Source organism: Anomaloglossus baeobatrachus, chromosome 10, assembly GCF_048569485.1.
Source record: "Anomaloglossus baeobatrachus isolate aAnoBae1 chromosome 10, aAnoBae1.hap1, whole genome shotgun sequence".
Classification (NCBI taxonomy): Eukaryota; Metazoa; Chordata; class Amphibia; order Anura; family Aromobatidae; genus Anomaloglossus; species Anomaloglossus baeobatrachus.
In genome coordinates this window covers 54,811,179-54,838,606 of record NC_134362.1, presented here as the reverse complement: position 1 = coordinate 54,838,606, position 27,428 = coordinate 54,811,179, and the positions used below count along the sequence as shown (strand labels likewise).

At 48.5% G+C, this 27,428-nt stretch overlaps 1 protein-coding gene across 2 annotated transcripts in view; it reads right to left on the bottom strand.

Annotated features, from left to right (window-relative positions):
• Positions 1 to 41: 41 nt before the first annotated feature.
• The window catches only part of SYVN1 (synoviolin 1), a 62,471-nt gene continuing 35,084 nt past the window's right edge, over positions 42 to 27,428 (bottom strand). For both annotated transcript variants that reach the window (XM_075326726.1, XM_075326727.1), the window contains exons 7-16: positions 26,803 to 26,929; positions 15,376 to 15,475; positions 13,942 to 14,007; positions 11,579 to 11,695; positions 10,081 to 10,253; positions 9,853 to 9,984; positions 9,231 to 9,353; positions 8,953 to 9,139; positions 554 to 681; positions 42 to 471 (exon numbers count right to left, since the gene is read on the bottom strand). In XM_075326726.1, coding sequence (XP_075182841.1) covers positions 338 to 471; positions 554 to 681; positions 8,953 to 9,139; positions 9,231 to 9,353; positions 9,853 to 9,984; positions 10,081 to 10,253; positions 11,579 to 11,695; positions 13,942 to 14,007; positions 15,376 to 15,475; positions 26,803 to 26,929 — 1,287 coding nt within the window. In that variant the 3' untranslated portion in view covers positions 42 to 337. The remainder of the gene's footprint in view (positions 472 to 553; positions 682 to 8,952; positions 9,140 to 9,230; positions 9,354 to 9,852; positions 9,985 to 10,080; positions 10,254 to 11,578; positions 11,696 to 13,941; positions 14,008 to 15,375; positions 15,476 to 26,802; positions 26,930 to 27,428) is intronic.

Sequence of the window (27,428 nt, the reverse complement as noted above, 5' to 3'; positions counted from 1 at the left end):
CATATATACCCATTCATAAAATTAACAACCCAAGATGCCCATACTATGCCAAAAATGGGGTAGGATAGCCTCCCCATCATTCATATTGATTTATTCGTCTCAAAGTAAACTAGTCCAAATTTTCATTTTACTGAAACAAGTCCAACACATTTAATGAGGTTACAAGTTTCCCCATTTATCCAACATTTTCATGAAAATGCCTGGATTGTGTCCTTAAAAAATATATATTTATAGAAGTCCAGCTTAAGTCTTGTCCGGCTTTCATTCAAAGTCCAAAAGAAGCTCATCTTCTGATTTGTACACAGTTTATTTGTGCCGGTAAAGGTCAGAAGGAGCCTCAGTGAGATTCAGAGGTGCCCGTTTCCAGTTTCTGAAGTCGACGTCTCCGTAACTCTGCAGTATCTGGTTCTTCTGTTGACGTGCCGGGTTCAGAGTCGTCGATAATCTCTTCACTGGTAGATTCTACTGGAACTGTCAGACAAAATGCATTATTTCATTTTTATATGTAAGCGACAATAAGCTACAGTCAGCTGGTCATACGCATGCAGAGTACCTGATTGCGAGGCTTCGGGGACATCTGAGGATGCATCAGGAGTGGGGGCTTCTTCAGGCTGAGTGGATGAAACTATGTCTGTTGTGACAACAGGAGACTGCGGAGAGGGCGTGGGAGGACGAGGGGGCCTAGTGATTGCAAAAATAAATAAATAAATAAAAGTATAAGCTTCAACAATTGACTTTCCACTGTGCAAGCATCATAAAAAAGAGAATTTTGTTTACTTACCGTAAATTCTTTTTCTTATAGTTCCGTATTGGGAGACCCAGACAATGGGTGTATAGCTTCTGCCTCCGGAGGACACACAAAGTATTACACTAAAAAGTGTAGCTCCTCCCTCTGAGCCTATACACCCCCTGGAGAACGAGATCTAGCCAGTTTAGTGCAAAAGCTGAAGGAGAATAGCCACCCACAAGTAAAAACAGAGCAAGAACAGGAACAACCGGAGACTCTGTCCACGACAACAGCCGGTGATAAGACGCGGAACAAGAAACTGCCAACAGGCAACAGGGAGGGTGCTGGGTCTCCCAATACGGAACTATAAGAAAAAGAATTTACGGTAAGTAAACAAAATTCTCTTTTTCTTTATCGTTCCTATGGGAGACCCAGACATTGGGACGTCTCAAAGTAGTCCATGGGTGGGAGTAAACAGAAAAACTGAGAAGTAGGTAGAGCCTAACTTCACAAATGGGCGACAGCCGCCTGAAGGATGCGTCTGCCCAAGCTCACATCTGCCGAAGTATGAGCATGCACTTGGTAGTGCTTTGAAAAGGTATGCAGGCTAGTCCAAGTGGCAGCCTGACAGACTTGCTGAGCCGTAGCCTGGTACCTGAAAGCCCAAGAGGCACCGACAGCTCTGGTCGAGTGTGCCTTGATCCCCGGCGGGGGAGGCACCCGAGAACCCTGGTAGGAATCGGAAATGGTCGACCTAATCCAACGGGCTAAGGTCAGCTTAGAAGCAGAGAGGCCCTTACGCCGACCTGTGGTTAGCACAAAAAGAGAGGTGCACCGCCTAAGAGCAGCGGTGCGAGACACATAGATCCGGAGCGCCAGCACCAGATCCAGAGTATGCAACGCTTTTTAAAAGCTTTTTAAAAGCGATGAACAGGAGCCGGACAAAAGGAAGGCAGGGTAATGGAAAGGAGAAACCACCTTAGGGAGAAAGTCCGGAGTCGGACGGAGAACCACCTTGTCTTGATGGAAAATCAAAAAAAGGTGACTCCGAAGAGAGCGCAGCCAAATCAGAGACTCTCCTGAGGGAAGTTATGGCCACTAGAAAGACTACTTTCTGTGAAAGACGAAACAAGGAAACCTCCCTAAGAGGCTCAAAGGGGGGTTTCTGCAAGGCCGTGAGGACCATATTGAGGTCCCAGGGATCCAAGGGCCGCAGGTAAGGCGGAATGATGTGAGACGCGCCCTGCATGAAGGTGCGGATCTGAGCCATCCGGGCGATACGCCGCTGGAACAGCACTGACAGAGCCGAGACTTGTCCCTTGAGAGAGTTGAGGGACAGTCCCAGCTGCAGACCGGACTGTAGAAAGGACAGAAGGGTCGGCAAGGAAAAAGGCCAAGGAGGATGGCCGGAAGAGCGACACCAGGACAGGAAAATTTTCCAAGTCCTGTGATAGATCTTGGCCGAGGAAGACTTCCAGGCCCGAGTCATAGTGGAAATGACTTCAGGAGGAATACCAGAAGCCGTCAAGATCCAGGACTCAAGAGCCACGCCGTCAATCTGAGAGCCGCAGAATTCTGGCGGAAAAACGGACCTTGTGAGAAGGTCTGGACGGTCCGGAAGGTGCCACGGCACCTCTACGGACAGATGGAGCAGGTCTGGATACCAAGCTCGCCTGGGCCAGTCCGGAGCAATGAGTATGACCCGATGGCCCTCCATTCTGATCTTGCGCAGGACTCTGGGCAAGAGAGCTAGAGGGGGAAACACGTAGGACAGACGAAACTGGGACCAGTCCTGAACCAGAGCGTCCGCTGCGAAGGCCTGAGGATCGTGGGAGCGAGCCACGTAAAATCGGAACCTTGTTGTTGTGACGGGATGCCATTAGGTCCACGTCCGGAGTGCCCCACTTGCGGCAGATTGACTGAAACACTGCCGGATGCAGGGACCACTCGCCACTGTCCACGGTTTGACGGCTGAGATAATCTGCCTCCCAGTTTTCCACGCCTGGGATGTGGACTGCGGATATGGTGGACTTGGAGTCCTCCGTCCATTGAAGGATGCGTTGTACCTCCAACATTGCCAGGCGGCTGCGTGTCCCGCCCTGGTGATTGATGTAGGCAACCGCTGTCGCGTTGTCTGACTGGACTCGAATGTGTTTGCCCGCCAATAGGTGGTGAAAAGCTAGGAGAGCCAGGAACACGGCTCTGGTTTCCAGCACATTGATCGAGAGGGCTGACTCGGACGGAGTCCAAGTGCCCTGTGCTCGATGGTGGAGACATACCGCTCCCCAGCCGGATAGACTGGCATCCGTGGTGAGGATCACCCAGGACGGAGCCAGGAAGAAGCGTCCCTGAGACAGAGAGAGGGGCCGAAGCCACCACTGAAGAGAGCTCCTGGCCTGTGGCGACAGAGCCACTAACCTGTGCAAGGAGGAAGGCTGCTTGTCCCAACAGCGGAGAATGTCCAGCTGCAGAGGACGCAGATGGAACTGGGCAAAGGGAACAGCCTCCATTGACGCCACCATCTGACCCAGCACCTGCATCAGGTGCCTGATGGAATAACGGCGGGGTCTCAGCAGAGAGCGCACCGCTAACTGGAGGGACTGCTGTTTGATCAAGGGCAACTTCACAAGTGCCGTCAGAGTCTCGAACTGTATCCCTAGGTACGTGAGCCTCTGAGTCAGAGTTGATTTGGGAAGATTGACCAGCCACCCGAATTGGGCTAGAGTGGCGAGAGTGAGCGAGACACTCCTCTGACAGTCTGCGCTGGATGAAGCCTTGACTAGAAGGTCGTCCAGGTAAGGAATCACTGCCAACCCCTGGAGGTGCAGAACCGCAATCACTGCTGCCATGACCTTGGTGAATACCCGAGGGGCCGTGGCTAACCCGAAGGGGAGAGCCACGAATTGGAAATGTTCCTCTCAGATTGCAAAATGTAGCCAACGCTGGTGAGAAACTGCAATTGGCACGTGCAGATAGGCATCTCTGATGTCGATGGATGCCAGGAAATCCCCTTGGGTCATTGAGGCAATGACTGACCGCAGAGATTCCATGCAAAAATGCCGCACCTGAACATGCTTGTTGAGAAGCTTGAGATCCAGGATGGGCCGGAAGGAACCGTCCTTTTTGGGGACTAGGAAGAGATTTGAGTAGAAACCTCTGAACCGTTCCCGGGCGGGAACCGGTACAATTACTCCGTTGGCCTGCAAGGATGTCATGGCCTGAGCGAAGGCGGCGGCCTTGGAACAGGGGGGAGTTGACAGAAAAAATCTGTTTGGCGGGCTGGAAGAGAATTCTATCCTGTAGCCGTGGGAGATGATATTCCGCACCCACTGATCGGAGACGTGTTGAAACCAAGCGTCGCCAAAGTGGGAGAGCCTGCCACCGACTAAGGACGTTGCTGGCGCGGACAGATAGTCAAGAGGAGGCTGCCTTAGTGGCAGCAGCTCCTGCGGTCTTCAGTGGACGCGCCTTTGTGCGCCAGTTGGATTTTTGGTCCTTGGCTGAGTTAGTGGACGAGGCCGAGGGCTTAGAGGACGACCAGTTGGAGGAACGAAAGGAACGAAACCTCGACTGGTTCCTACCCTGGACAGGTTTCCTGGTTTTGGTTTGTGGCATGGAAGTACTCTTCCCGCCAGTAGCTTCCTTAATAATTTCATCCAGTTGTTCACCGAACAGCCTGGACCCAGCAAAAGGGAGTCCAGCAAGGTACTTCTTTGAAGAAGCATCTGCCTTCCACTCTCGAAGCCACAAGATCCTGCGGATAGCGAGGGAATTAGCCGAAGCCACCGCAGTGCGGTGAGAAGCCTCCAGCATGGCAGACATGGCATAGGATGAAAAAGCTGAAGCTTGGGAAGTTAAGGCAACCATTTCGGGCATAGATTCCCTGGTGAGGGAATGCATCTCCTCTAGAGAAGCAGAGATGGCTTTGAGAGCCCACACTGCTGCAAAAGATGGGGAGAACGAGGCCCCTGCTGCCTCATATACAGATTTGGCCAGAAGGTCAACCTGGCGGTCAGTGGAATCCTTAAGAGAGGTGCCATCAGCCACTGATACAACAGTCCGGGCTGAGAGTCTAGACACCGGGGGGTCTACCTTTGGTGAATGAGCCCACTCCTTGACCACCTCAGGTGGAAAAGGAAAACGGTCATCAGAACCACGCTTTGGGAAGCGTTTGTCAGGACAGGCCCTAGGCTTGGTCACAGTGGCCTGAAAACTGGAGTGGTTAAAAGAACACACTCTTTGTCCTCTTAGGCAAGGTAAACTGGTGCTTTTCTGCCAGAGAGGGTTGCTCCTCTGATACTGGCGGATTGAGGTCCAGTACCGAATTAATGCACGCAATCAAATCACTAACATCTGAGTCACCTTCGGACAGATCAATGGGGCACATGGAGGTAGCCTCCGAGCCCCCTGTAAAGGCATCCTCCCCGTCCGGCGAGTCAGCTTCAGAAGCAGAGCCGCGAGACGAGGAAGGGGAGGGAGCCCTACGTCTCCTTAGGAGGACGGGGTCTGGGACCAGATGAAGAATCCTCTGTGAGCTCCGCTGAGAGAGCCCTAGCAGCAGAGGCGCCCTGAGAAAAGGGCTGATGCATGTTCAGCAAAGTCCGGGACAGAAGTCCCATGGAGTCGGCAAAAGACTGGGAGATTGACCTAGAGAAGGATTCTACCCAAGCCGGGGGTTCAGCCACCGGAGCCGGAGCAGTTGGAGGGACCACTGTGGGTGCGATTCCAGGCTGAGGCATTGTCAGGTTAGAGCAGGCATCACAATGTGGATATGTGCTCGGTTCAGGCAGCACGAGCTTACATGCAGTGCATACTGAGTACAGCCTTGCAGCCTTGCTCCTCGTGTGAGACATGCTGCTGGAGTGGGGGCTCTGAGCCAGAATGACCCCCAGAGAGTATATAAGAAGGTCCACAACCGGAGGTTGTGGCTTACCAGACAGTTTGTGTGCCCTCCAGATCCCACAGCCCGGACCCCCAAGCAGCTTAGCAGGGATGCTGCAGCCAGCGCTGATCGCAGAGAAAAACGCTGATAAAATGGCGCCGGAGCGAGGAGAGGGGGCGGGACCAGCTCTGAGAGCGGTATCTGGAGGGCCAAGGAGACTTACAGGGGAGGGGACATGTACTCAGAGAGGAGTGTCCCTCCCCTGTGCCGAACGGCCGCTGGGCGGAGCCGCACTGTCCCTCTGCATGATTGACATGCGAGGGCAGTGAAATCGAAAGTAGGCCTCCGGCGAAGCCGGGGCCTAAATTTGAGCGATGCGGCCGGCGCGCAGGCACCATCGGCGCGGTTCTCAGGCGACAGCCAGAGAACCGGCCGGAAATGTCAGAAAAGTTACACAGCACACTCTCCCACCATAATAAAGTACAGGGACCCCCAGAATATAAACGTCTCAGGTACTTAGCTTGCTGAGACGCAGGGTTCCAAGTCCCTGGGGATGAGTGCTCCGTCCAGCAGGATCCTGAAGGGCTGCGGATGGAGACCGGTCTCCTGCAAAGCATGGAGAACCGTGCTGGCTCCCACTTCAAGCCAGAGCCCAAGGGATGGTGAAGGAGCGCGGCATGTAAGGCTCCAGCCTTGGAATCAACCTTAACAACACCGCCGACACAGTGGGGTGAGAAGGGACATGCCGGGGGTCCAGACTTGGACCCGCTTTTCTTCAAAATCTTTCCAAAAATGAAAAATCAGATGAGAATGCATGTGTGGATGTATGCCTCCTGAACACAAAGCAATGAACAGGCTAGATCTCGTTCTCCAGGGGGTGTATAGGCTTAGAGGGAGGAGCTACACTTTTTAGACACCCAATGTCTGGGTCTCCCATAGGAACGATAAAGAAAACCCATTTTGGAACCCATTTCCCAGGACATTGACTGTGGTCGGTGCTACGCACTGGCTACAACGTCACTCTATCTCCGTAATCACTGATCTGAGCAGAAAGACACTTATGTCTGATCCGCTCATATCATAGTAATAAATGGTGACCACATGTCTAAGCACTAGTGCTCCGGCGGTGATTTCATCCATTAACATATACTCGCTGGCAGAGGAAGGCAGTACTGCAGCCCTGGTGCCCAGACCTGTGTCCACCACTCAATACTGTGATGTGAGCAAAGCAGTCACAATCACATAACTGCTCCGCTCAGATCACTGTAATCACCAGTGGGTCCATTTCCGGGCAACAGGGCGGTGACTAATATTTTTTTATTATTATGTTTTGTTTATATAGTGCCATCTTATTCCTTCAGCAACTTACAGGCATTATCACTGGTCCCATTGGGGCACAATCTAAATCAGGATTGAGGGTTTTTTTACATTTATACCCTACGTAAGCAGTCTCACAATCTAAATCCACTATCAGTATGTCTTTGGAGTGTGGGAGGAAATCCACGCAAACATGCAGAGAACATACAAACTCCTTGTAGCCGTTAGTGAAACCTGAACCCATGACCCATTGCTGCAAATTCACAGTGCTAATCACTGAGCCCCTATGACTTCCTCCAGTAGTGATTACACATTACCGGATGAAATTTTTGAGATGAGCCATTGGATTAAACACTTAATTAACTTCTTGACATAGGGGATTGTGTTCAATGAAATAGATTCTCTATACATAAGCTAGTGTAACACACACCCATGGATCAGCCCCGATGAGGTCATGGACCCACCCATCAGCATCACCACAGATCCGCCCCCATGACATCATAGACCTGCCTAAGATGACGCCCACCAATCAGCTCATGGACTACAGCTCATGGACTAACACATTGTTCAACTCATTGACCAATGAACACACCCGGGCATGCCCACTGTAGACCATGCCCCTTTTCCTAGTTTACAAGAGCATTTTCTTGGAATAAATCAGTCTGTTTTGGGGCCAACCTCGATCGAGGAAAGATGAACATCCAACTGTGTGTGTGTGTCTAATGTCATTTTTCAAGCATACACTTAATCCTCATTAATTAGGGCAGGCAGAAGGCAACGAGTGAACCCTGGTTAAGAGTTCCCCCTAACAAAAATCACAGATGTGCTGGTGCACAGACCTGAGCTCACCAGTAATTACAGTGATCTGAGGGGAGCAGTTATGTTACTGCTCAACTCAGATCACAGTAATTGTCCACTGAGCTTTGTATCTAATCCTGTCATGTATGCAACGGACTACCAAGCTGTGTAATTACTGTGGCGTTAGCGCTGCCGCTGCAATGATATGACTATTCTACTCAGATCTCTGTAAAGACCAGTGAGCAGCGAGGAACCAACTAATCAGCGCTGACAGCCATCCTTGGTGATAATGGCCACATCTCAGTATCACATTGCAGTTACCAATAAAATATCTCTGCAAAAGGAAAGATAAAGTTTAGGATCAAAGTGCAAACACCCAGAGGTGGGAAGTTATACTGAAATGTGAAAAGATTCTGGGCAAAGTTACTGCAGTTGTAATGTAAGCCAGCAGTACACTAAGGTTTCACGGCAAATGTCAGCAGCTGTTGTCTATAATGTTTAAAAGTTAAAACATCAAAACTTTAAAAGGAGTATGTTCACATGCGTTATTTTGCCATTTCTTTCCATGCAATTTTTTTTTTTTTTTTTTTAAATTTTGTAACGGGCTGGGTGAGAGGACCCACTTGACAAGCTTATAACGCGATTTTTGCAATTTAGTATTAGATCAACTGCAATTGCAGGGATGGGAGGGGGGATGGAATTGCAACTGTGATCAAGCCAGAGAACCATAACATTTGCATCACTCGCACCAGGCACATGTGGATCGCCTTCTGCAAACCAAGCCACATCTTTGTTGAAACGGAAAAATTAGTACCGTGCCCCGCCACTCACTGGGAAGGTTGTGTGCACGCGTGCAGGAAATTTAACGGTACACGTCCTGACATTATGACCTCCTGCATGGTTGTAGACAACCCACCCAGCCTGATTAAAGCCGGAAGCCCAGCACAGCTTGAGAGGCCCTAGGAATTCAGTGGAAACGATTGAGGACAAGAAGATGCAATGGGGACTAGATGGGTAGCGGTGAGTAGAGGAGGGGCCTGAGAGCTAATCTGTTAAAAAGGAAGCATAGGGGTTTTTTTTTTTACATATTACATTCATTAGGCTATGGGGTCTGGAGAGAGACCCCAGATCATAATAATGGACATTAAAATAAAATGTATTCTTTGCAAATCAAATTTACCTGGAAAATTCAATTTTGCCTGATCTACTAACGTCAAACAGGTCTTACCCGATAGTGGCCAGCACTGTAAGATACTGGTTTATCTGTAACATGGCAGCATCTAGAAGAGTATGGATATTTTGTAGACATTGGAGTCTGGCTTCCAAATTCTGTCTCTCGTGACCCTCCATTGCCCTCAATTCCTCATCTGTCATACCAGCAAAGCCAGCAGGAGGCATCGGCATGGGGGGCAAACCTAAGAAAGAAGAAAAGTAACATCAAACTAGTGATTATACATGCTGGTCACAAAAATAAAGGAAGACTGGAGCATGGAAAACTTCTCTTACCAAATGGAGGAAACATTGGCATTCCCAAAAATGGAGGTGGGAAGGGAAAGCCTGGCAGAGATGTCCCAGATGATGAATCGGAACCGGCAGTGTTGGATGCATCGCCAGGCCTAGGAGCAGATGCTGCAAGAGTACAGAAAACTTACAATAGTATCCAGTGGCAGTAATTATATTTTAGAAAGAAGGAAGGAAAAAAAAAATTAATTAATTATGACAAAAACCAGAAAATTTTAAATTTTATTTTTTTGGAAATAAATGGTCTGATCTATTGGAAAGAATTGATATTTTTAATGGAACCACATTATCTCCAGATGATCATCTCAATCCTTCCTCCAATCAATTAAATCATTGAACAAAAGTCTCCCAGAATTACATTTTATAGAATCATTTCACCTAAATTTTATATATTTGGAAATATCCTAGTTTGGGGCTCCACAAAGCCATGTTCATGTACATTATTTGGGATGTAGACCATCCTTTAAAATGTTTCCTCTTTTTCCTATTTCTTGTCCCTAGTTTAAAATAATTTGATATAGTATTGAGAATGAAGCATTAGAAAAAAAAAAAATAAAATTAAAAAAAAAAAAACAACAAAAAAAAAAAAAACAAAAAACGTTTTTACCTGTGGAAGGTCCGGCATTGGCTTCTTCTGGGGCATTGGCTCCAGGAGCCCCGGGAACTGGTGGAAAAGGACCCATTGGGGGCCAAAGTGGAAACATTCCAGGGGGGAAAGGTGGCAGCATCCCTGGAGGGACTAAATGGAATGGAAATCAAGAAGTAAAGAACTGAACGGACAGGAAGATTTTCGACATCAACTATATCTAGAAATCAAACGAATGGTCTGCCTTACAATTGGGCGGGGGAGGGACGATGGGAGTCTGTTGTGCAGGAGCTGCGTGCGGCTGCTGGGCAGGGTCTGGCTGGTCTGCAGGTGCCTGAGCTTGGGTGGGCAGGGAAGCTCTGAGGACATCCATTCGACATGTGGGACAAGTCTGCTGCCTTTGGAACCAAGAACGCAGACAGCTGGAATGTGAAGGAAAGGTGCATTAGATAGGGGTTCTTTCATATGTTCTTAGAATTTCTTAAGCTTTTGGATTTTAGAGATTTCAGATGATCTTTTAGCTCTGTGCTGAAAACAAGCACAGGAGAATTAAAAAGTTCTGCATTATTGGATGGCAGATTGTAGGGATCGAAGCCCGACTCAGCAATATGGACGATGTGGATAAAGAAGCATATACCTTCTTCTGACTCCTGTTCAGGAGGACACAGGCGGTTTACACTGACATTAATTGGCCTAAGAGGAAATTGCTTGCATGTCCAGAATTATCCTCAGGAATATTAGCTGTTCCCAGGAGATCCTGAGGGAGCAGCCAAGTGCCATGATGGCTGCATACTGTATCTAATGAGACAAGCCCTTTAAAAGGGAACCTGTCAGGTGCAATATGCACCCACAAGCACGAGCAGTTCTGGGTGCATATTGCTAATCCCTGCCTAACCATCCATGTATACACTAGCATAGATAAAGAGATGTTTAGAAAAACTGTTTCTAAAGATCGTTTAGGATATGTTTATGAGTGCAGGGACTAGTCACTAGTTCTATCCCCTGACTAGTCCGCCCTCTTAGTACACCCCTGTGGGTGTGCAAACATGCTAACATGCTATGCAATGCCCACTGCCCAGTGTCCTCAGCAGTGACACGCATACCTGTGTCCATTGCACCGTCTCAGAACACTGGGCATAGGGTCAGTGCGCATGATCAGAAGTCCCTGGCACTTCCAGTAATGCGCACTACATCAGTTTGAAGCTGGGACGTGTACACCCGGCTTCATAAAGCGCATGACCGGAAGTCCGGGGATCATGCGCACTAAACCAAAATCCAGCGTCTGGCACTGACAGCAGAGGTGAATACGACCGTCCTCTGACGCTGCACATTCATTAGCACAGTGACATGCTTATATGCTAATGGGGCCAACTAGCCAAGGGGGTCTAAAGCCCTTGCAACTAGTTCTTGGCCTCATTAGCATATAATGATGGATCTGTAAAAATACTCTAAAGATCTCTATGTTAGTGTATACAGGGACAGTTAGGCAGGGAATTGCAATATACACCCAGAACTGCTTGTGGTCCTGGGTGCATATTGGACCTGACAGGTTCCCTTTAAAGAAATTCTTCTGGATTTGAATATTGTAGACTTGGAATATAAGAATGATATCTGGCCTGGATAGTGGATATATTTTCTGGATGCGAGAAAAAAAAAAAAAAAAAAAAAATCAGTCTTGCTCCTCTATACCTTACCACAATATATTAGATATAGAAGACATGACACTGTACATCGTGACTGAACAAACCTGGTGTGGAAGATGTGGTTGCAGGGAAGCCTCTTCGCTCCGGTCACCATCTCCTCTCTGCAGATGATGCACACGTTGTCCATGGCCTGCAGCTCCTCCGGTGTGGCATCTGGATACCTGTAGGTGCCATATATAATAGTACATTTACATCATCAATTGCATTGTGGAAATGATAAAATTCTTTAAACATCGATTTTGAATGTTTTATTCTTGGAAACACTTCAGTACCTATTGGTGTCTTTCTATAAAAAGCAAAAAATGCAAAATAAGTTTCAAGGAAGTATTTAAAATGATTCTTAAGATATGCGATGAAGAATGCACAATGTAGGGGACACGATGCTCCCTACAAGTGGTTGTGTGGTATGGCAGCTTTTCCCCATGTAGTCCATAGGACAAGCTACAAATCCAGTGGGAGTCAGTGTTACCAGGTCAGTTGAATCTTTGTTTGATGCCTATAGTTTGATGTACGTCTGTTACAATAACCCTATTGCACTTGTTGATGAGGACCCTGCATCGGGACGTTGATTCATCGCATATATCACTGGCATTGTACTGTACTTAATATACCTCACCTGGTTTCCTGCCTCCTGATGTACTGGTACGCCACCTAGTGCACGCTCTTTGTTATTTCACCCCATTTTTTAAAAACTATTTTACAATAAAGATTATATATTTTATTCTGTTGTGTTTGGTTCAATTTTGTAAATTGGTTGTGTATAGTATCACTTGAACCAATATACCCATGGTTATCTCTGAGTAGTAGGTGGTGGGAATTTATGTTTAAATGGGAGATCACTACATAAATTTATATGACCCTCAACTCAGGACATTGGCTGAAATTTGGTAATTACAGCCCCCTATATACAGCGTGGGCCCCTACACAGCCCCCTATATACAGCGTGGGCCCCTACACAGCCCCCTATATACAGCGTGGGCCCCTACACAGCCCCCTATATACAGCGTGGGCCCCTACACAGCCCCCTATATACAGCGTGGGTCCCTACACAGCCCCCTATATACAGCGTGGGCCCCTGCACAGCCCCCGATATACAGCGTGGGCCCCTGCACAGCCCCCTATATACAGCGTGGGCCCCTACACAGCCCCCTATATACAGCGTGGGCCCCTACACAGCCCCCTATATACAGCGTGGGCCCCTACACAGCCCCCTATATACAGCGTGGGCCCCTACACAGCCCCCTATATACAGCGTGGGCCCCTACACAGCCCCCTATATACAGCGTGGGCCCCTACACAGCCCCCTATATACAGCGTGGGCCCCTACACAGCCCCCTATATACAGCGTGGGCCCTTACACAGCCCCCTATATACAGCGTGCGCCCCTACACAGCCCCCTATATACAGCGTGGGCCCCTACACAGCCCCCTATATACAGCGTGGGCCCCTACACAGCCCCCTATATACAGCGTGGGCCCCTACACAGCCCCCTATATACAGCGTGGGCCCCTACACAACCCCCTATATACAGCGTGGGTCCCTACACAGCCCCCTATAGACAGCGTGGGCCCCTACACAACCCCCTATAGACAGCGTGGGCCCCTACACAGCCCCTATAGACTCACACTCACACTCCCCTCCCATTTCCCTGCCGCTCTGCTCCAGTCATCACGTCTGCTGTCCCTCATGCTGATTGGTGGAAGACTGAGCCAGCAAGGATGAGGCTGCAGATAGCGGTGATTTCAGGACACAGGCGGGGGAGGGCATGGTTTTGGCCGTGGTCCACTGTTTTCAGCCCTTCGGCCGTCTCAGACCACGGGCCAGACTGGAAAATCCAGAGGACTGGCTGTGGCCCATGGGCCGCACTTTGCCCAGCCTTGTTGTAGAACCTAGACCTTTGTCTGTAGCCACCACTAGGGAGTATTTATAACATACCCATATTTTACAGGGTTTAGCTTGGAGATGAATGTATACAGCTCCCAGTAGTGGGGCAACATGCAGCAATTACTCTGACATGGCTGATTTGGAGCAGGAGATTTAAGCCTTTGTATCAGAATAATGAGTTGCAAACTCGAAAACTGCTGTCTGATCTTTATGCTCTGCCAAACGACTGGAGCAAAATTTGGCACATCGGTAAAAATCCAGTGCTTCAGAAGGTTTTGTATTGTGTTTTAGCTCTATTAGCACCTACAGCAGGCAACATATTTGCAAAACAAAAAAAAAAAAAAAAAAATTACACCGGTTTCATATCAGTAGGAAATGAAGTTCATGACCGCCCACACAAACCAGTAATCCAGAGACCTGTGCAAAGCCGGGTAATTCTACAAATAACCACAAAATATCAAAAACGTAACAACTGAAAAATGCTGAAAAGTTGGAGTTGTGAAGTCAGTGCGGATTTACTCACAGGGTGTTCATGTTGCGGATCGCCCTCCTTGACATGATTGCATCAGTGACTGCCTTCTTAAACTGCCTGTAAGGAAACAAAGGGTAGGAAATAATGGAGGGAGATGTCTTCTCCTAAGAATCAGTCACCCTGTGTATGTACCGTACTCTACGAGGAAGACACTACCTCTATCCTCTGCGCACGTGTCCATTCATCCGTTTAGTTCAGAACAGATAAAAAGGAATTAGAATCCTGCGCAATTCTGTTACAAACGGATGCACAGGGCCCATTGACTGACATGGGGTCCGTCTGTTTTTAGAAGAAAAGAATAAAAGTTCTGCACCTTGGGTGTTTCTTTTCCATTCTAAATAATTCATATCAAATGGAATCTAGACGATCCCCATATTAATCAATGGGCGCCTCTGCCTTTAAACAAGATTCTATTTCCGTTTTTCTGCTCACTTCTTCATTTCTAAGCTAAACGGACAATCGGGCAAAACCGGAGAGGTTCCATTAAGGGTATAAATGATCATCTTCATTGATGGTTTAGTTGCTGGCACTTTACAGCAAATAATATCTACATGGAAATAAACTCTATGCACTGCTTTTCTTCTGAGCAAGCAGAACTGTAGTGTAAAGCATGGAGAAAAAGAAAAAAGCAGTGCAAGCCATTGATGAAAAAGGAGGTGTATTTCAGACTACCTCAGAATCTCATGAGACAGGTGCACAAATACACTATGTGGCCAATATACAGTGTGTCCACCGCCATTAACTTGAGAACGGCGGCAGCTATAGGCATAGAAATGGTGTCTAGGTATAGTAAAATATCCATGCGCTACGCAATGAAACCACCTATAGCGCCACCTGGTGGAAAACAAGAGAGTTAGCATTTTTATCTCGAAAATGGAACAAGATAGAGAAAAAAAAAAGTGAATTACAAAGCTGTAGGGCATCATCAATTCAATACGAATCGACACCTTGCATACAGAAATGCTATGATATGAAATCCATGACCGCCCCAAAACATTGAATGCTGGTCACGCATATGACGCTCATTTAACTTTGATGCTCAAAGTGGCCCCCGTCAGCTGCAATGCACATCTGGACTCTGCACAGCATACTGTATCTTGCTGCACGTTGTGCAATATGGTAGGTGACACGTTTGCACAAGCATCTGTGATACGAAACCCTGCGAGCCTCCGGCAACTTATCGGCATCTCTGGTGACTATTCGCATTAGTCAGTCTTCTGCAACATGATATTTGTGATGCACAGAAACAGTGACGTTGCACCAGGTCTACTAATCAGAAGAGGCGTTGGGGATCCTGGTAGATAGAAGGAGCCTCGTAGGATCAGGGTCCTGCAAATCTTTTTTCATCATCTCTAATAAGCATCTTATTATAAAATGGGAAATCCTAGCACCCTGTTTTGAGGATGGTCACTTCAGTTTTCTTACCTCATTGCCAGATACATTGGTCGAATTGCAAAAAGTGGAAATGTGTGGACTTTAACCATGATTGTCATGAAAGCCATATACAGCAAAACCTTTATAAAGCCTGCAACAAAGGAGGATGCAAATAAAAATGGCATTGATTATATATTCCATATCACAAAGTAAGGGCAAGTTTATATTTACAAACTTTACAAAAAGGTATAAATCACTATTGTGATTGCTGAAGTTTTGGGGCATACAGACATCGTTTGACCTGTACCCTATGGTTTCCTGCGTCTATGAAGTCTATAACTTACCTGCGCAGACTGAGAGGATCAGTTTGTACCCTAATAGTAGAAGCTTTAAAGAGGTTGCACACAACTGGACAACCCCAGCTAAATAGATACAGGACACCAATTAAAAAAACCATGTATATTCTCCTCGAGCAGCATTGCCGTTCCCCGGAGAGTGATGTGACAGCTGCAGCCTATGAGCGATTATTCTTCGACTGTAGCTCACCATTATTCCATTAGTTATATGAGTAATTAGTGTGCACGCAGCTAAATATTTAGGTAGGTGCTAGTAGATGGGATGTTGGATCCCCCATAGTCTATAACAAAAGTTCAACGCACTCTTCAAAATTTAGTTTGAGATGGTGGACAGTTGGCGGCATAGGAAATAGCGACAAATGTTTCGACCCTTTGGGTCTTTATCAAATGCGTCGCTGAAAATAAAAAATTAATATACATTAGTATGTGCCCTGTGCAACATCAAGTTCGTGAAAAAGAAAGGAATTTTGTTTACTTACCGTAAATTCCTTTTCTTCTAGCTCTAATTGGGAGACCCAGACAATTGGGTGTATAGGCTATGCCTCCGGAGGCCGCACAAAGTATTACACTCAAAAGTGTTAAGCCCCTCCCCTTCTGCCTATACACTCCCCGTGCTCCCACGGGCTGCTCAGTTTTGGTGCAAAAGCAAGAAGGAGGAAAAAGAATTATAAACTGGTTTAAAGTAACTTCAATCCGAAGGAATATCGGAGAACTGAAACCATTCAACATGAACAACATGTGTACACAAAACAACAGGGGCGGGTGCTGGGTCTCCCAATTAGAGCTAGAAGAAAAGTAAACAAAATTCCCTTCTTCTTTGTCGCTCTATTGGGAGACCCAGACAATTGGGACGTCCAAAAGCAGTCCCTGGGTGGGTAAAATAATACCTCGTAATAGAGCCGTAAAACGGCCCCTTCCTACAGGTGGGCAACCGCCACCTGAAGGACTCGTCCACCTAGGCTGGCATCCGCCGAAGGATAGGTATGCACCTGATAGTGCTTCGTGAAAGTGTGCAGGCTCGACCAGGTAGCCGCCTGACACACCTGCTGAGCCGTAGCCTGGTGCCTCAAAGCCCAGGACGCGCCCACGGCTCTGGTAGAATGGGCCTTCAGCCCTGAGGGAACCGGAAGCCCAGCCGAACGGTAAGCTTCGATAATTGGCTCTTTGATCCACCGAGCCAGGGTTGATTTGGAAGCCTGTGACCCTTTACGCTGGCCAGCGACAAGGACAAAGAGTGCATCCGAGCGGCGCAGGGGCGCCGTACCAGAAATGTAGAATCTGAGTGCTCTCACCAGATCTAACAAGTGCAAATCCTTTTCACATTGGTGAACTGGATGAGGATAAAAAGAAGGTAAGGAGATATCCTGATTGAGATGAAAGGGGGATACAACCTTAGGGAGAAATTCCGGAACCGGACGTAGAACTACCTTGTCCTGGTGAAACACCAGAGAAGGAGCTTTGCATGACAACGCTGCTAGCTCAGACACTCTCCGAAGAGAGGTGACTGCTACTAGGAAGACCACCTTCTGCGAAAGGCGTGAGAGAGAGATATCTCTCATTGGCTCGAATGGTGGTTTCTGAAGAACCATCAGCACCCTGTTCAGATCCCAGGGTTCTAACGGCCGCTTGTAAGGTGGAACGATGTGACAAACTCCCTGCAGGAACGTGCGTACCTGTGGAAGTCTAGCTAGGCGCTTCTGGAAAAACACCGAGAGCGCAGAAACTTGTCCCTTAAGGGAGCCAAGCGACAAACCCTTTTCCAGTCCAGATTGAAGGAAGGACAGAAAAGTAGGTAATGCAAATGGCCAGGGAGAAAAACCCTGAGCAGAGCACCATGACAAAAAAATTTTTCCACGTCCTGTGATAGATCTTGGCGGACGTTGGTTTCCTAGCCTGTCTCATAGTGGCAATGACATCCTGAGATAATCCTGAAGACGTTAGGATCCAGGACTCAATGGCCACGCAGTCAGGTTGAGGGCCGCAGAATTCAGATGGAAAAAAAAAAAACGGCCCTTGAGACAGCAAGTCTGTTCGGTCTGGTAGTGCCCACGGTTGGCCGACCGTGAGATGCCACAGATCCGGGTACCACGACCTCCTCGGCCAGTCTGGAGCAACGAGGATGGCGCGGCGGCAGTCGGCCCTGATCTTGCGTAACACTCTGGGCAACAGTGCCAGCGGAGGAAACACATACGGGAGCTGAAACTGCGACCAAACCTGAACTAAGGCGTCTGCCGCCAGAGCTCTGGGGTCTTGAGACCGTGCCATGAACATTGGTACCTTGTTGTTGTGCCGGGACGCCATGAGGTCGACGTCCGGCACCCCCCAGCGGCAACAGATCTCCTGAAACACGTCCGGGTGAAGGGACCATTCCCCTGCGTCCATGCCCTGGCGACTGAGATAATCTGCTTCCCAGTTTCCCACGCCTGGGATGTGAACTGCGGATATGGTGGAGGACGTGGCTTCCACCCACATCAAGATCCGCCGGACTTCCTGAAAGGCTTGACGACTGCGTGTGCCGCCTTGGTGATTGATGTATGCCACCGCTGTGGAATTGTCCGACTGAATTCGGATCTGCTTGCCTGCCAGCCACTGCTGGAACGCTTTCAGGGCAAGATACACTGCCCGAATTTCCAGAACATTGATCTGAAGCGAGGACTCTTGCCGGGTCCACGTACCCCGAGTCCTGTGGTGGAGAAAAAACCGCTCCCCATCCTGACAGACTCGCGTCTGTCGTGACTACTTCCCAGGATGGGGGAAGGAAGGATTTCCCCTTCGATAATGAAGTGGGAAGAAGCCACCACCGAAGGGAGGCTTTGGTCGCCTGAGAGAGGGAGACGGTCCTGTCGAGGGACGTCGGCTTCCTGTCCCATTTGCGTAGGATGTCCCATTGAAGGGGACGCAGGTGAAACTGCGCGAAAGGGACTGCTTCCATTGCTGCCACCATCTTCCCCAAGAAGTGCATGAGGCGCCTCAAGGGGTGTGACTGGCCTTGAAGGAGAGACTGTACCCCTTTCTGTAGTGACTGCTGTTTGATCAGCGGAAGCTTCACTATCGCTGAGAGGGTATGAAACTCCATGCCAAGGTACGTCAGCGATTGGGCCGGTGTCAGATTTGACTTTGGAAAATTGATGATCCACCCGAAACTCTGGAGAGTCTCCAGGGTAACGTCGAGGCTGTGTTGGCATGCCTCTTGAGAGGGTGCCTTGATCAACAGATCGTCCAAGTACGGGATCACAGAATGACCCTGAGAATGGAGGACCGCTACTACAGTAGCCATAACCTTGGTGAAAACCCGTGGGGCTGTTGCCAGGCCGAATGGTAGTGCCACGAACTGTAGGTGTTCGTTTTCCATGGCGAAGCGCAAGAAGCGTTGGTGCTCTGGGGCAATCGGAACGTGGAGATAAGCATCTTTGATATCGATCGATGCAAGGAAATCTCCCTGGGACCTTGAGGCGATGACGGAACGGAGGGATTCCATCCGGAACCGCCTGGTCTTTACGTGTTTGTTGAGAAGTTTCAGGTCCAGGACAGGACGGAAAGACCCGTCCTTCTTTGGGACCACAAACAAGTTGGAGTAAAAACCGTGGCCCTGTTGCTGAAGAGGAACAGGGACCACCACTCCTTCTGCCTTCAGGGTGCCCAGCGCCTGCCGAAGAGCCACGGCTCGCTCGGGAGGCGGAGAGGACCGGAAGAATCGAGTCGGGGGACGAGAGATGAACTCTATCTTGTAACCGTGAGAGAGAATGTCTCTCACCCAGCGGTCTTTTATTTGTGGCAGCCAGGTGTCGCAAAAGCGGGAGAGCCTGCCACCGACCGAGGATGCTACTAGAGGAGGTAGAAAGTCATGAGGCAGCCGCTTTGTTAGCGGTGCTCCCAATGGCCTTTTTAGGACGTGACTTAGACCGCCATGCATCAGAGTTCCTTTGTTCTTTCTGAGACCTTTTGGACGAGGAGAATTGGGACCTGCCCGCGCCCCGAAAGGACCGAAACCTCGACTGCCCTCTCCTCTGTTGGGAGAGGTTCTGCTTGGGCTGGGGTAAGGATGTATCCTTTCCCTTGGATTGTTTGAGGATTTCATCCAGGCGCTCGCCAAAGAGCCTGTCGCCAGAAATTGGCAAACCGGTTAAACGCTTTTTTGGAAGCGGAATCTGCCTTCCACTCCCGTAGCCACAAGGCCCTGCGGACTACTACCGAATTGGCGGTCGCAACTGCCGTACGGCTCACAGAGTCCAGGACAGCATTCATAGCGTAAGACGCAATTGCCGAGGTCTGGGAGGTAATGGAAGCCACTTGTGGCGCGGCCGCTTCAATTTTCGCTTGACCTGCTGATATAGCTTGTAGCGCCCATACGGCTGCGAATGCTGGGGCAAAAGAAGCTCCGATAGCTTCATAGATGGATTTCATCCAGAGCTCCATCTGCCTGTCATGGCATGTTTAAGCGAGGCCCCATCTTCCACTGCAAGTATGGATCTAGCCGCCAGTCTGGAGATTGGAGGATCCACTTTGGGACATTGAATCCAACCTTTAACCACTTCCGGGGGAAAAGGATAACGTGTATCCTTAAGGCGCTTAGAGAAACGCTTATCCGGACAAGCATGGTGATTCTGGATTGCCTCTCTGAAATCAGAGTGGTCTAGAAACATACTCTGTGTACGCTTGGGGAACCTGAAGCGAAATTTCTCCTGCTGAGAATCTGACTCCTCCGCCGGAGGGGCTGAGGGAAGAATATCCAGCAACTGATGAATGGATGCAATAAAATCATTCACTATAGCGTCCCCGTCTGGAGAATTAAGATTGAGAGCGCTCCCAGGATCAGAATCCTGATCAGCTGTCTCCGCATCATCAACCAGAGAATCCCCCCGCTGAGACCCTAAACAATATGATGTCGAGGGAATTCTAAGCGGGCCCGCTTAGACGATCTGGGGCTAGGTTCTAAGTCCGAACCCTCCGTCTGGGATGTATGAGATACCCCGTGAGGACCTTGTTGGTCCAACTGAGGGGGGTCAGGGAACAATGATTCAACAGAGTCCCTTTGCTGAGATACCGGTCTGGACTGCAAGGCTTCTAGTATCTTAGCCATAGTCTCAGATAGTTGATCCTTAAAGGTTGCAAACTCAGTCCCTGTCACCTGGACAGTGACAACAGGTGGCTCCCCCTGGGCCCCTCTTAGCAGAGGATCCGGCTGAGGAAGTGTCACAGGGGTCTTGCTGCCACCTGGGTCTTACATGCGGCGCAGGCAACATAATAAGCCTGTGTTTTGGCACCCCTGCCTTTTGTGGGCGCCATGCTATAGTTTTCCCTGAGTAACACAATAGGGTATATAGCCAGAAAGAACTGTGCTCATACAGTGTAAATTATATACAGTACACAAATAATGTACCAATACAATACAGCACCATGGGGCTAGCACCACATGTGCTGCTTACCAGCCGCCTAAGCGGTTGTGAGGCCACCAGAGACCGTGTCTGGGTCTCCGATGAATATGTCCCTCTCTGCAGCGTCGGTGGAGCTGACAGGAATGGCTGCGGCGTCCTGACGAGCTGAGGAAGCTGTGGGCGTGGCCTAGAAAGAGCGCGAAACGGGCGCTCATACTGTGCACAGTGAGGGGAGTGGAGCATGTAAATCATACTCCAGCCCTCATTGCTGCTCGCTCCGTGCAGCGTCCCGCCCTTCCCCTGCCTGTCAGGGCTGAGGGCGGGAGAAAAAAAAGGGAAACTAGGCCGCAATGAAGCCGGGGACTGCAGTAATAAACGCGGCCGCCGTAAAAGCGCGGTCGCGTGAAAGTCCCCGGCGAACTACAAGTCCCAGCCGCGCCGCAGTGTCCCGTGGCAACGGCGGTCAGTGCGGTAGCCCTTACATATAAACACACTCAGCGACGCTGAGTGTGTAATGGCACATATAGACCCGGTCAGCGCCGCGGTCCCCGGTGCACTAGCACACCCAGCAAAGCTGAGGTGATGCCGTGCGCGGTCCCCATAGGGATACAGAGTACCTTTAAGATGCAGGGCCATGTCCCTTAACGGTATCGGCTCCTATCCATCAGGCTCCACAGGAGTTGTGGATGAAGCCCGGTCTCAGTGCCTGGAGACCGATAAGATCCCACTTCACCCAGAGCCCTAAGGGGGATGGGGAAGGAAAAACAGCATGTGGGCTCCAGCCTCCGTACCCGCAATGGATACCTCAACCTTAACAACACCGCCGACAAGAGTGGGGTGAGAAGGGAGCATGCTGGGGGCCCTATATGGGCCCACTTTTCTTCCATCCGACCTAGTCAGCAGCTGCTGCTGACTAATCTGTGGAGCTGTGCTGTGCATGTCTGCCTCCTTCGCACAAAGCAAAAAACTGAGCAGCCCGTGGGAGCACGGGGAGTGTATAGGCAGAAGGGGAGGGGCTTAACACTTTTGAGTGTAATACTTTGTGCGGCCTCCGGAAGCATAGCCTATACACCCAATTGTCTGGGTCTCCCAATAGAGCGACAAAGAAATATTTACATATAAAAACACCCATTACAATATATATAAAGAACAGGTTTATGCAAGAATAGTTCAATATACAGTAACAGCAGCCATCCAGATAAGTTAGCCTATAGGGCTATACAGTCGACTGTATAGCCCTATAGGCTACTTTATCTGGATGGCTGCTGTTACTGTATTGAACTATTCTTGCATAAATCTATTCTTTGTATATATTGTAATGTGTGTATATATGTATACTTACATCCCTTACGCTGCCCCATGATGAAGCGGCCAGTGAATCACTAGACGCCGTGAAACGTACGTCGGGCCTTCCTTACCACCGGACTTTGGTAATGCCCTCTGCACTTTATGCTATGGTTATACCTGTTATATATACACTTTTTTTTGTTGCAATTTCTGGGTACATCCTTCTGATCTCTTATAGCATGCTACATATTCATTGAAAATACATAGCAAACTTTTGCCTATATAGCAGGATTGTTCCACTTTGGGATTCTCAATGATCTACCTGGTATTAACTTGCACTTTAAGATAGGCTCTTCATATATGAAAGTATTCTCATTAGGCATTACCCTTGTCTGTACCAGATATTAGTTTTTCCATGCCCTCTTTACCTCCACCCCATGTTTTTTAACTGTGTCGTATGCATGCATGCATGCATGCATGCATGCATGCATATTTATTTATATATATATATATATATATATATATATATATATATATATATATATATATATATATATATATATATATATATATATATATAATCTCAGCATGCACTAAGAGTTTTTCCCTTAATAAATACTGACTATAATTCAGCAATTTGCTTGTTTCTTCTGTTTTTGTCATATATGTAAATATTTTCTTTGTCGCTCCATTGGGAGACCCAGACAATTGGGTGTATAGCTTCTGCCTCCGGAGGCCACACAAAGTATTACACTTTAAAAAGTGTAACCCCTCCCCTCTGCCTATACACCCTCCCGTGCATCACAGGCCCATCAGTTTTATGCTTTGTGTTGAAGGAGGCACACATTCACTTCAATGGGACATTCTCCGCAAATGGGACAGGAGGTCGACGTCCCTAGACAGGAACGTCTCTCTTTCACTGGCAGCCAAAACCTCTCTTCAGTGGTGGCTTCTTCCCACTTCTTTGTCGAAGGGAAAATCCTTCCTGCCCCCATCCTGGGCTGTGGTCACGACGGACGTGAGCCTGTCAGGGTGGGGAGCGGTCTTCCTCCACCACAGGGCTCAGGGAACCTGGACTCCGACAGAGTCCTCCCTTCAGATCAATGTTCTGGAGATAAGGGCAGTGTATCTAGCCCTAAAGGCGTTCCAGCGGTGGCTGGAGGGCAGGCAGATCCGAATACAGTCGGACAACGCCACGGCGGTCGCATACATCAACCACCAGGGCGGCACACGCAGTCGTCAAGCCTTCCAAGAAGTTCGGCGGATTCTGCTGTGGGCGGAAGCCACAGCCTCCACCATCTCCGCAGTTCACATCCCAGGCGTAGAAAACTGGGAAGCAGACTTTCTCAGTCGCCAGGGCATGGACGCAGGGGAATGGTCTCTTCACCCGGACGTGTTTCAAGAGATCTGTTGCCGCTGGGGAACGCCGGACGTCGACCTCATGGCGTCTCGGCACAACAACAAAGTCCCGGCATTCATGGCACGGTCTCAAGATCACAGAGCTCTGGCGGCGGACGCATTAGTTCAGGATTGGTCGCAGTTTCGACTGCCTTATGTATTTCCTCCTCTGGCACTGCTGCCCAGAGTGTTACGCAAGATCAGGTCCGACTGCCGCCGCGCCATCCTCGTCGCTCCAGACTGGCCGAGGAGGTCGTGGTACCCGGATCTGTGGCACCTCACGGTGGGTCAACCGTGGGCACTCCCAGACCTGCTGTCTCAAGGGCCATTTTTCCATCTGAATTCTGCGGCCCTCAACCTGACTGTGTGGCCATTGAGTCCTGGCTCCTAGCGTCCTCAGGGTTATCTCAAGATGTCATTGCCACCATGAGACAGGCCAGGAAACCAACGTCCGCCAAGATCTATCACAGGGCTTGGAGGATCTTCTTATCCTGGTGCGCTGATCAGGGTTTTACCCCCTGGCCATTTGCCTTACCCACTTTTCTTTCTTTCCTTCAATCCGGAATGGACAAGGGTTTGTCTCTCGGCTCTCTCAAGGGACAAGTATCGGCGCTTTCCGTGTTTTTTCAAAAGCGTCTAGCCAGGCTTCCGCAGGTCCGCACGTTCCTGCAGGGAGTTTGCCACATAGTCCTTACCTTACAAGCGTCCGCTGGAACCCTGGGATCTTAACAGGGTGCTAACGGCTCTTCAGAAACCACCTTTCGAGCCGATGCGAGATGTCTCTCTATCACGCCTTTCGCAGAAGGTGGCCTTCCTAGTGGCAGTCACATCACTTCGGAGAGTGTCTGAGCTAGCAGCGCTGTCATGCAAAGCCCCCTTCCTGGTGTTTCACCAGGATAAGGTGGTTCTGCGTCCGGTCCCGGAATTTCTCCCTAAGGTGGTATCCCCTTTTCATCTCAATCAGGATATCTCCTTACTTTCTTTTTGCCCTCATCCAGTTCACCAATGTGAAAAGGATTTGCACTTGTTAGATCTGGTGAGAGCACTCCGGCTCTACATTTCTCGCACGGCGCCCCTGCGCCGTTCGGATGCGCTCTTTGTCCTTGTCGCTGGCCAGCGTAAGGGGTCGCAGGCTTCCAAGTCAACCTTGGCTCGGTGGATCAAGGAACCGATTCTTGAAGCCTACCGTTCTTCTGGGCTTCCGATTCCTTCAGGGCTGAAAGCCCATTCTACCAGAGCCGTAGGTGCATCCTGGGCATTGCGGCACCAGGCTACGGCTCAGCAGGTGTGTAAGGCGGCTACCTGGTCGAGTCTGCACACTTTCACGAAACACACTCAGGTGCATGCCTATGCTTCGGCAGATGCCAGCCTAGGTAGGCGAGTCCTTCAGGTGGCGGTTGCCCACCTGTAAGAGGGGGCCGTTTTCGGCTCTTTTTATCGAGGTATTCTTTTACCCACCCAGGGACTGCTTTTGGACGTCCCAATTGTCTGGGTCTCCCAATGGAGCGACAAAGAAGAAGGGAATTTTGTTTACTTACCGTAAATTCCTTTTCTTCTAGCTCCTATTGGGAGACCCAGCACCCGCCCCTGTTCCCTTCGGGCTGTTGTTCTTTTGTGTACACATGTTGTTCATGTTGAATTGTTCTTTTGGTTCATGGTTTCAGTTCTCCGAACATCCTTCGGATTGAATTTACCTTAGACCAATTTATAAGTTTCCTCCTTCCTGCTTTGGCACCAAAACTGATGGGCCCGTGATGCACGGGAGGGTGTATAGGCAGAGGGGAGGGGTTACACTTTTTAAAGTGTAATACTTTGTGTGGCCTCCGGAGGCAGAAGCTATACACCCAATTGTCTGGGTCTCCCAATAGGAGCTAGAAGAAAAGGAATTTACGGTAAGTAAACAAAATTCCCTTCTTTTCACCAGCTTGATGTTGCACAGGGCATATGCTAATGTATATTAATCTTTATTTTTAGCGGCTCATTTGATGAAGACCCAACGGGTCAAACGTTTCTGTCGCCATTTCCTATGCCTCCAACTGTCCGTCTCAAATAAACTAAACATTATCGCATGAAAATTTTGTAGAGTGCGGTGAACTTTTGTTATACACTATTCCATTAGGGCAGAAATTCATTCTGATAAAATAGTAAAAGCTGCAGGTGATGAGCAGCCACCAATTTGTGGTCATGTGCCGGCAGCGGTCACGTCACTTTCTGGGAACAAAGGTGCCACAATTGCTGGAACATCACTGCTGTAGATGGAGAGTGTACACGGTTTATATTTTAATTGGGGTCGTGAATCGATTAAGCTAAAAAAGGATTCAAAGGTATATAAATTATTAAAATTTTCTCTCCGAGACAGGAGACAAACTCTAGCGCAGCGCCACCTATTGGAAGTAGCGATCCTAAAAGTTAAATGTGGATTTTTAACAATCCTTTACAAATAACTTAGGATATATATGCCAGATCAGAATCCCAATTTGCAGACACAGTGTTTCGGGGTGCTTGCCCCTCATCAGTGCAAAGTATGGGGTGTCTGATCTGGCTATGAGAAGCTTTGTGGGACCACGGGGGAACACTATTCTCCTTATGGAGACTTTGCAAGCCAGTCTGGCTGGATGCTAGTAAGGGGACTTATAGCTGCCATGCCCCTGTGCAAAATATTCAAATTTTCTCTCCAGGCCAGGAGACAAACTCTAGCGCAGCGCCACCTATTGGAAGTAGCGATATATATAATAATAAATAATAATAATCTTTATTTCTATAGCGCCAACATATTCCGTAGCGCTTTACATATATATATAATATATATATATATATATATATATATATATATATATATATATATATATATATATATATATATATATATATATATATATATATATATATATATATATATATATATATATAAATTATTATGCATACATATTGTATACACACAGACCACCACGGACTATGTAAACCTCTTTGAACGTAGAAGAAACTGTTTACTTGAGAAAAGCGCCCTAACTCCAATTACCTAGAGAGGAGAGCACAAGTGTCAGGGATAAAGTGGAGCTTACCCGTCAGGAGTTCGGTATATAACATGTACACGGCTTTATTGTCCCAGGGATTCTCACTCTGAAGGTCCACGGAGTGCAGCACGTACTTTATGAAAACTGTGAGGATCATCGTCATGAGTATGGCGTACTGGCAAATAAAGGAGAAAAGTGAATGCAGTCAGTAACAGAAGCAAGAAAAGAAATACATGCATCACCGTAAGCAAGAGATAAATAATATTACTGGATGGTAATAAACAGCACTGTGTGTTCATAACCTTCAAGGGGAAGTCAAAAATAGTAGCAACATTGCACCATCAGAATTTTTTTTTTTTTTTTTTTTTAAATTGTAATAATTATACAGTTTGTCCCCACCCATATCCTGTCCACCGCTATTAACTTCAGAACGGCGGCAGCTATAGGCATAGAAGTGGTGTCTAGGTATAGTAAAGTAGCCATGCGCTACGCAATGAAACCACCTATAGCGCCACCTGGGGGAAAACAACGGAGTTAGCATTTTTATCTTGAAAACTGAATGTGATACAGAAAAAAAGTGAATTACAAAGTTGCAGGGCATCATCAATTCAATACGAATCTACACCTTGCATACAGAAATGTTATGATTAGAACGTGTAAAACGGGGTTTTACC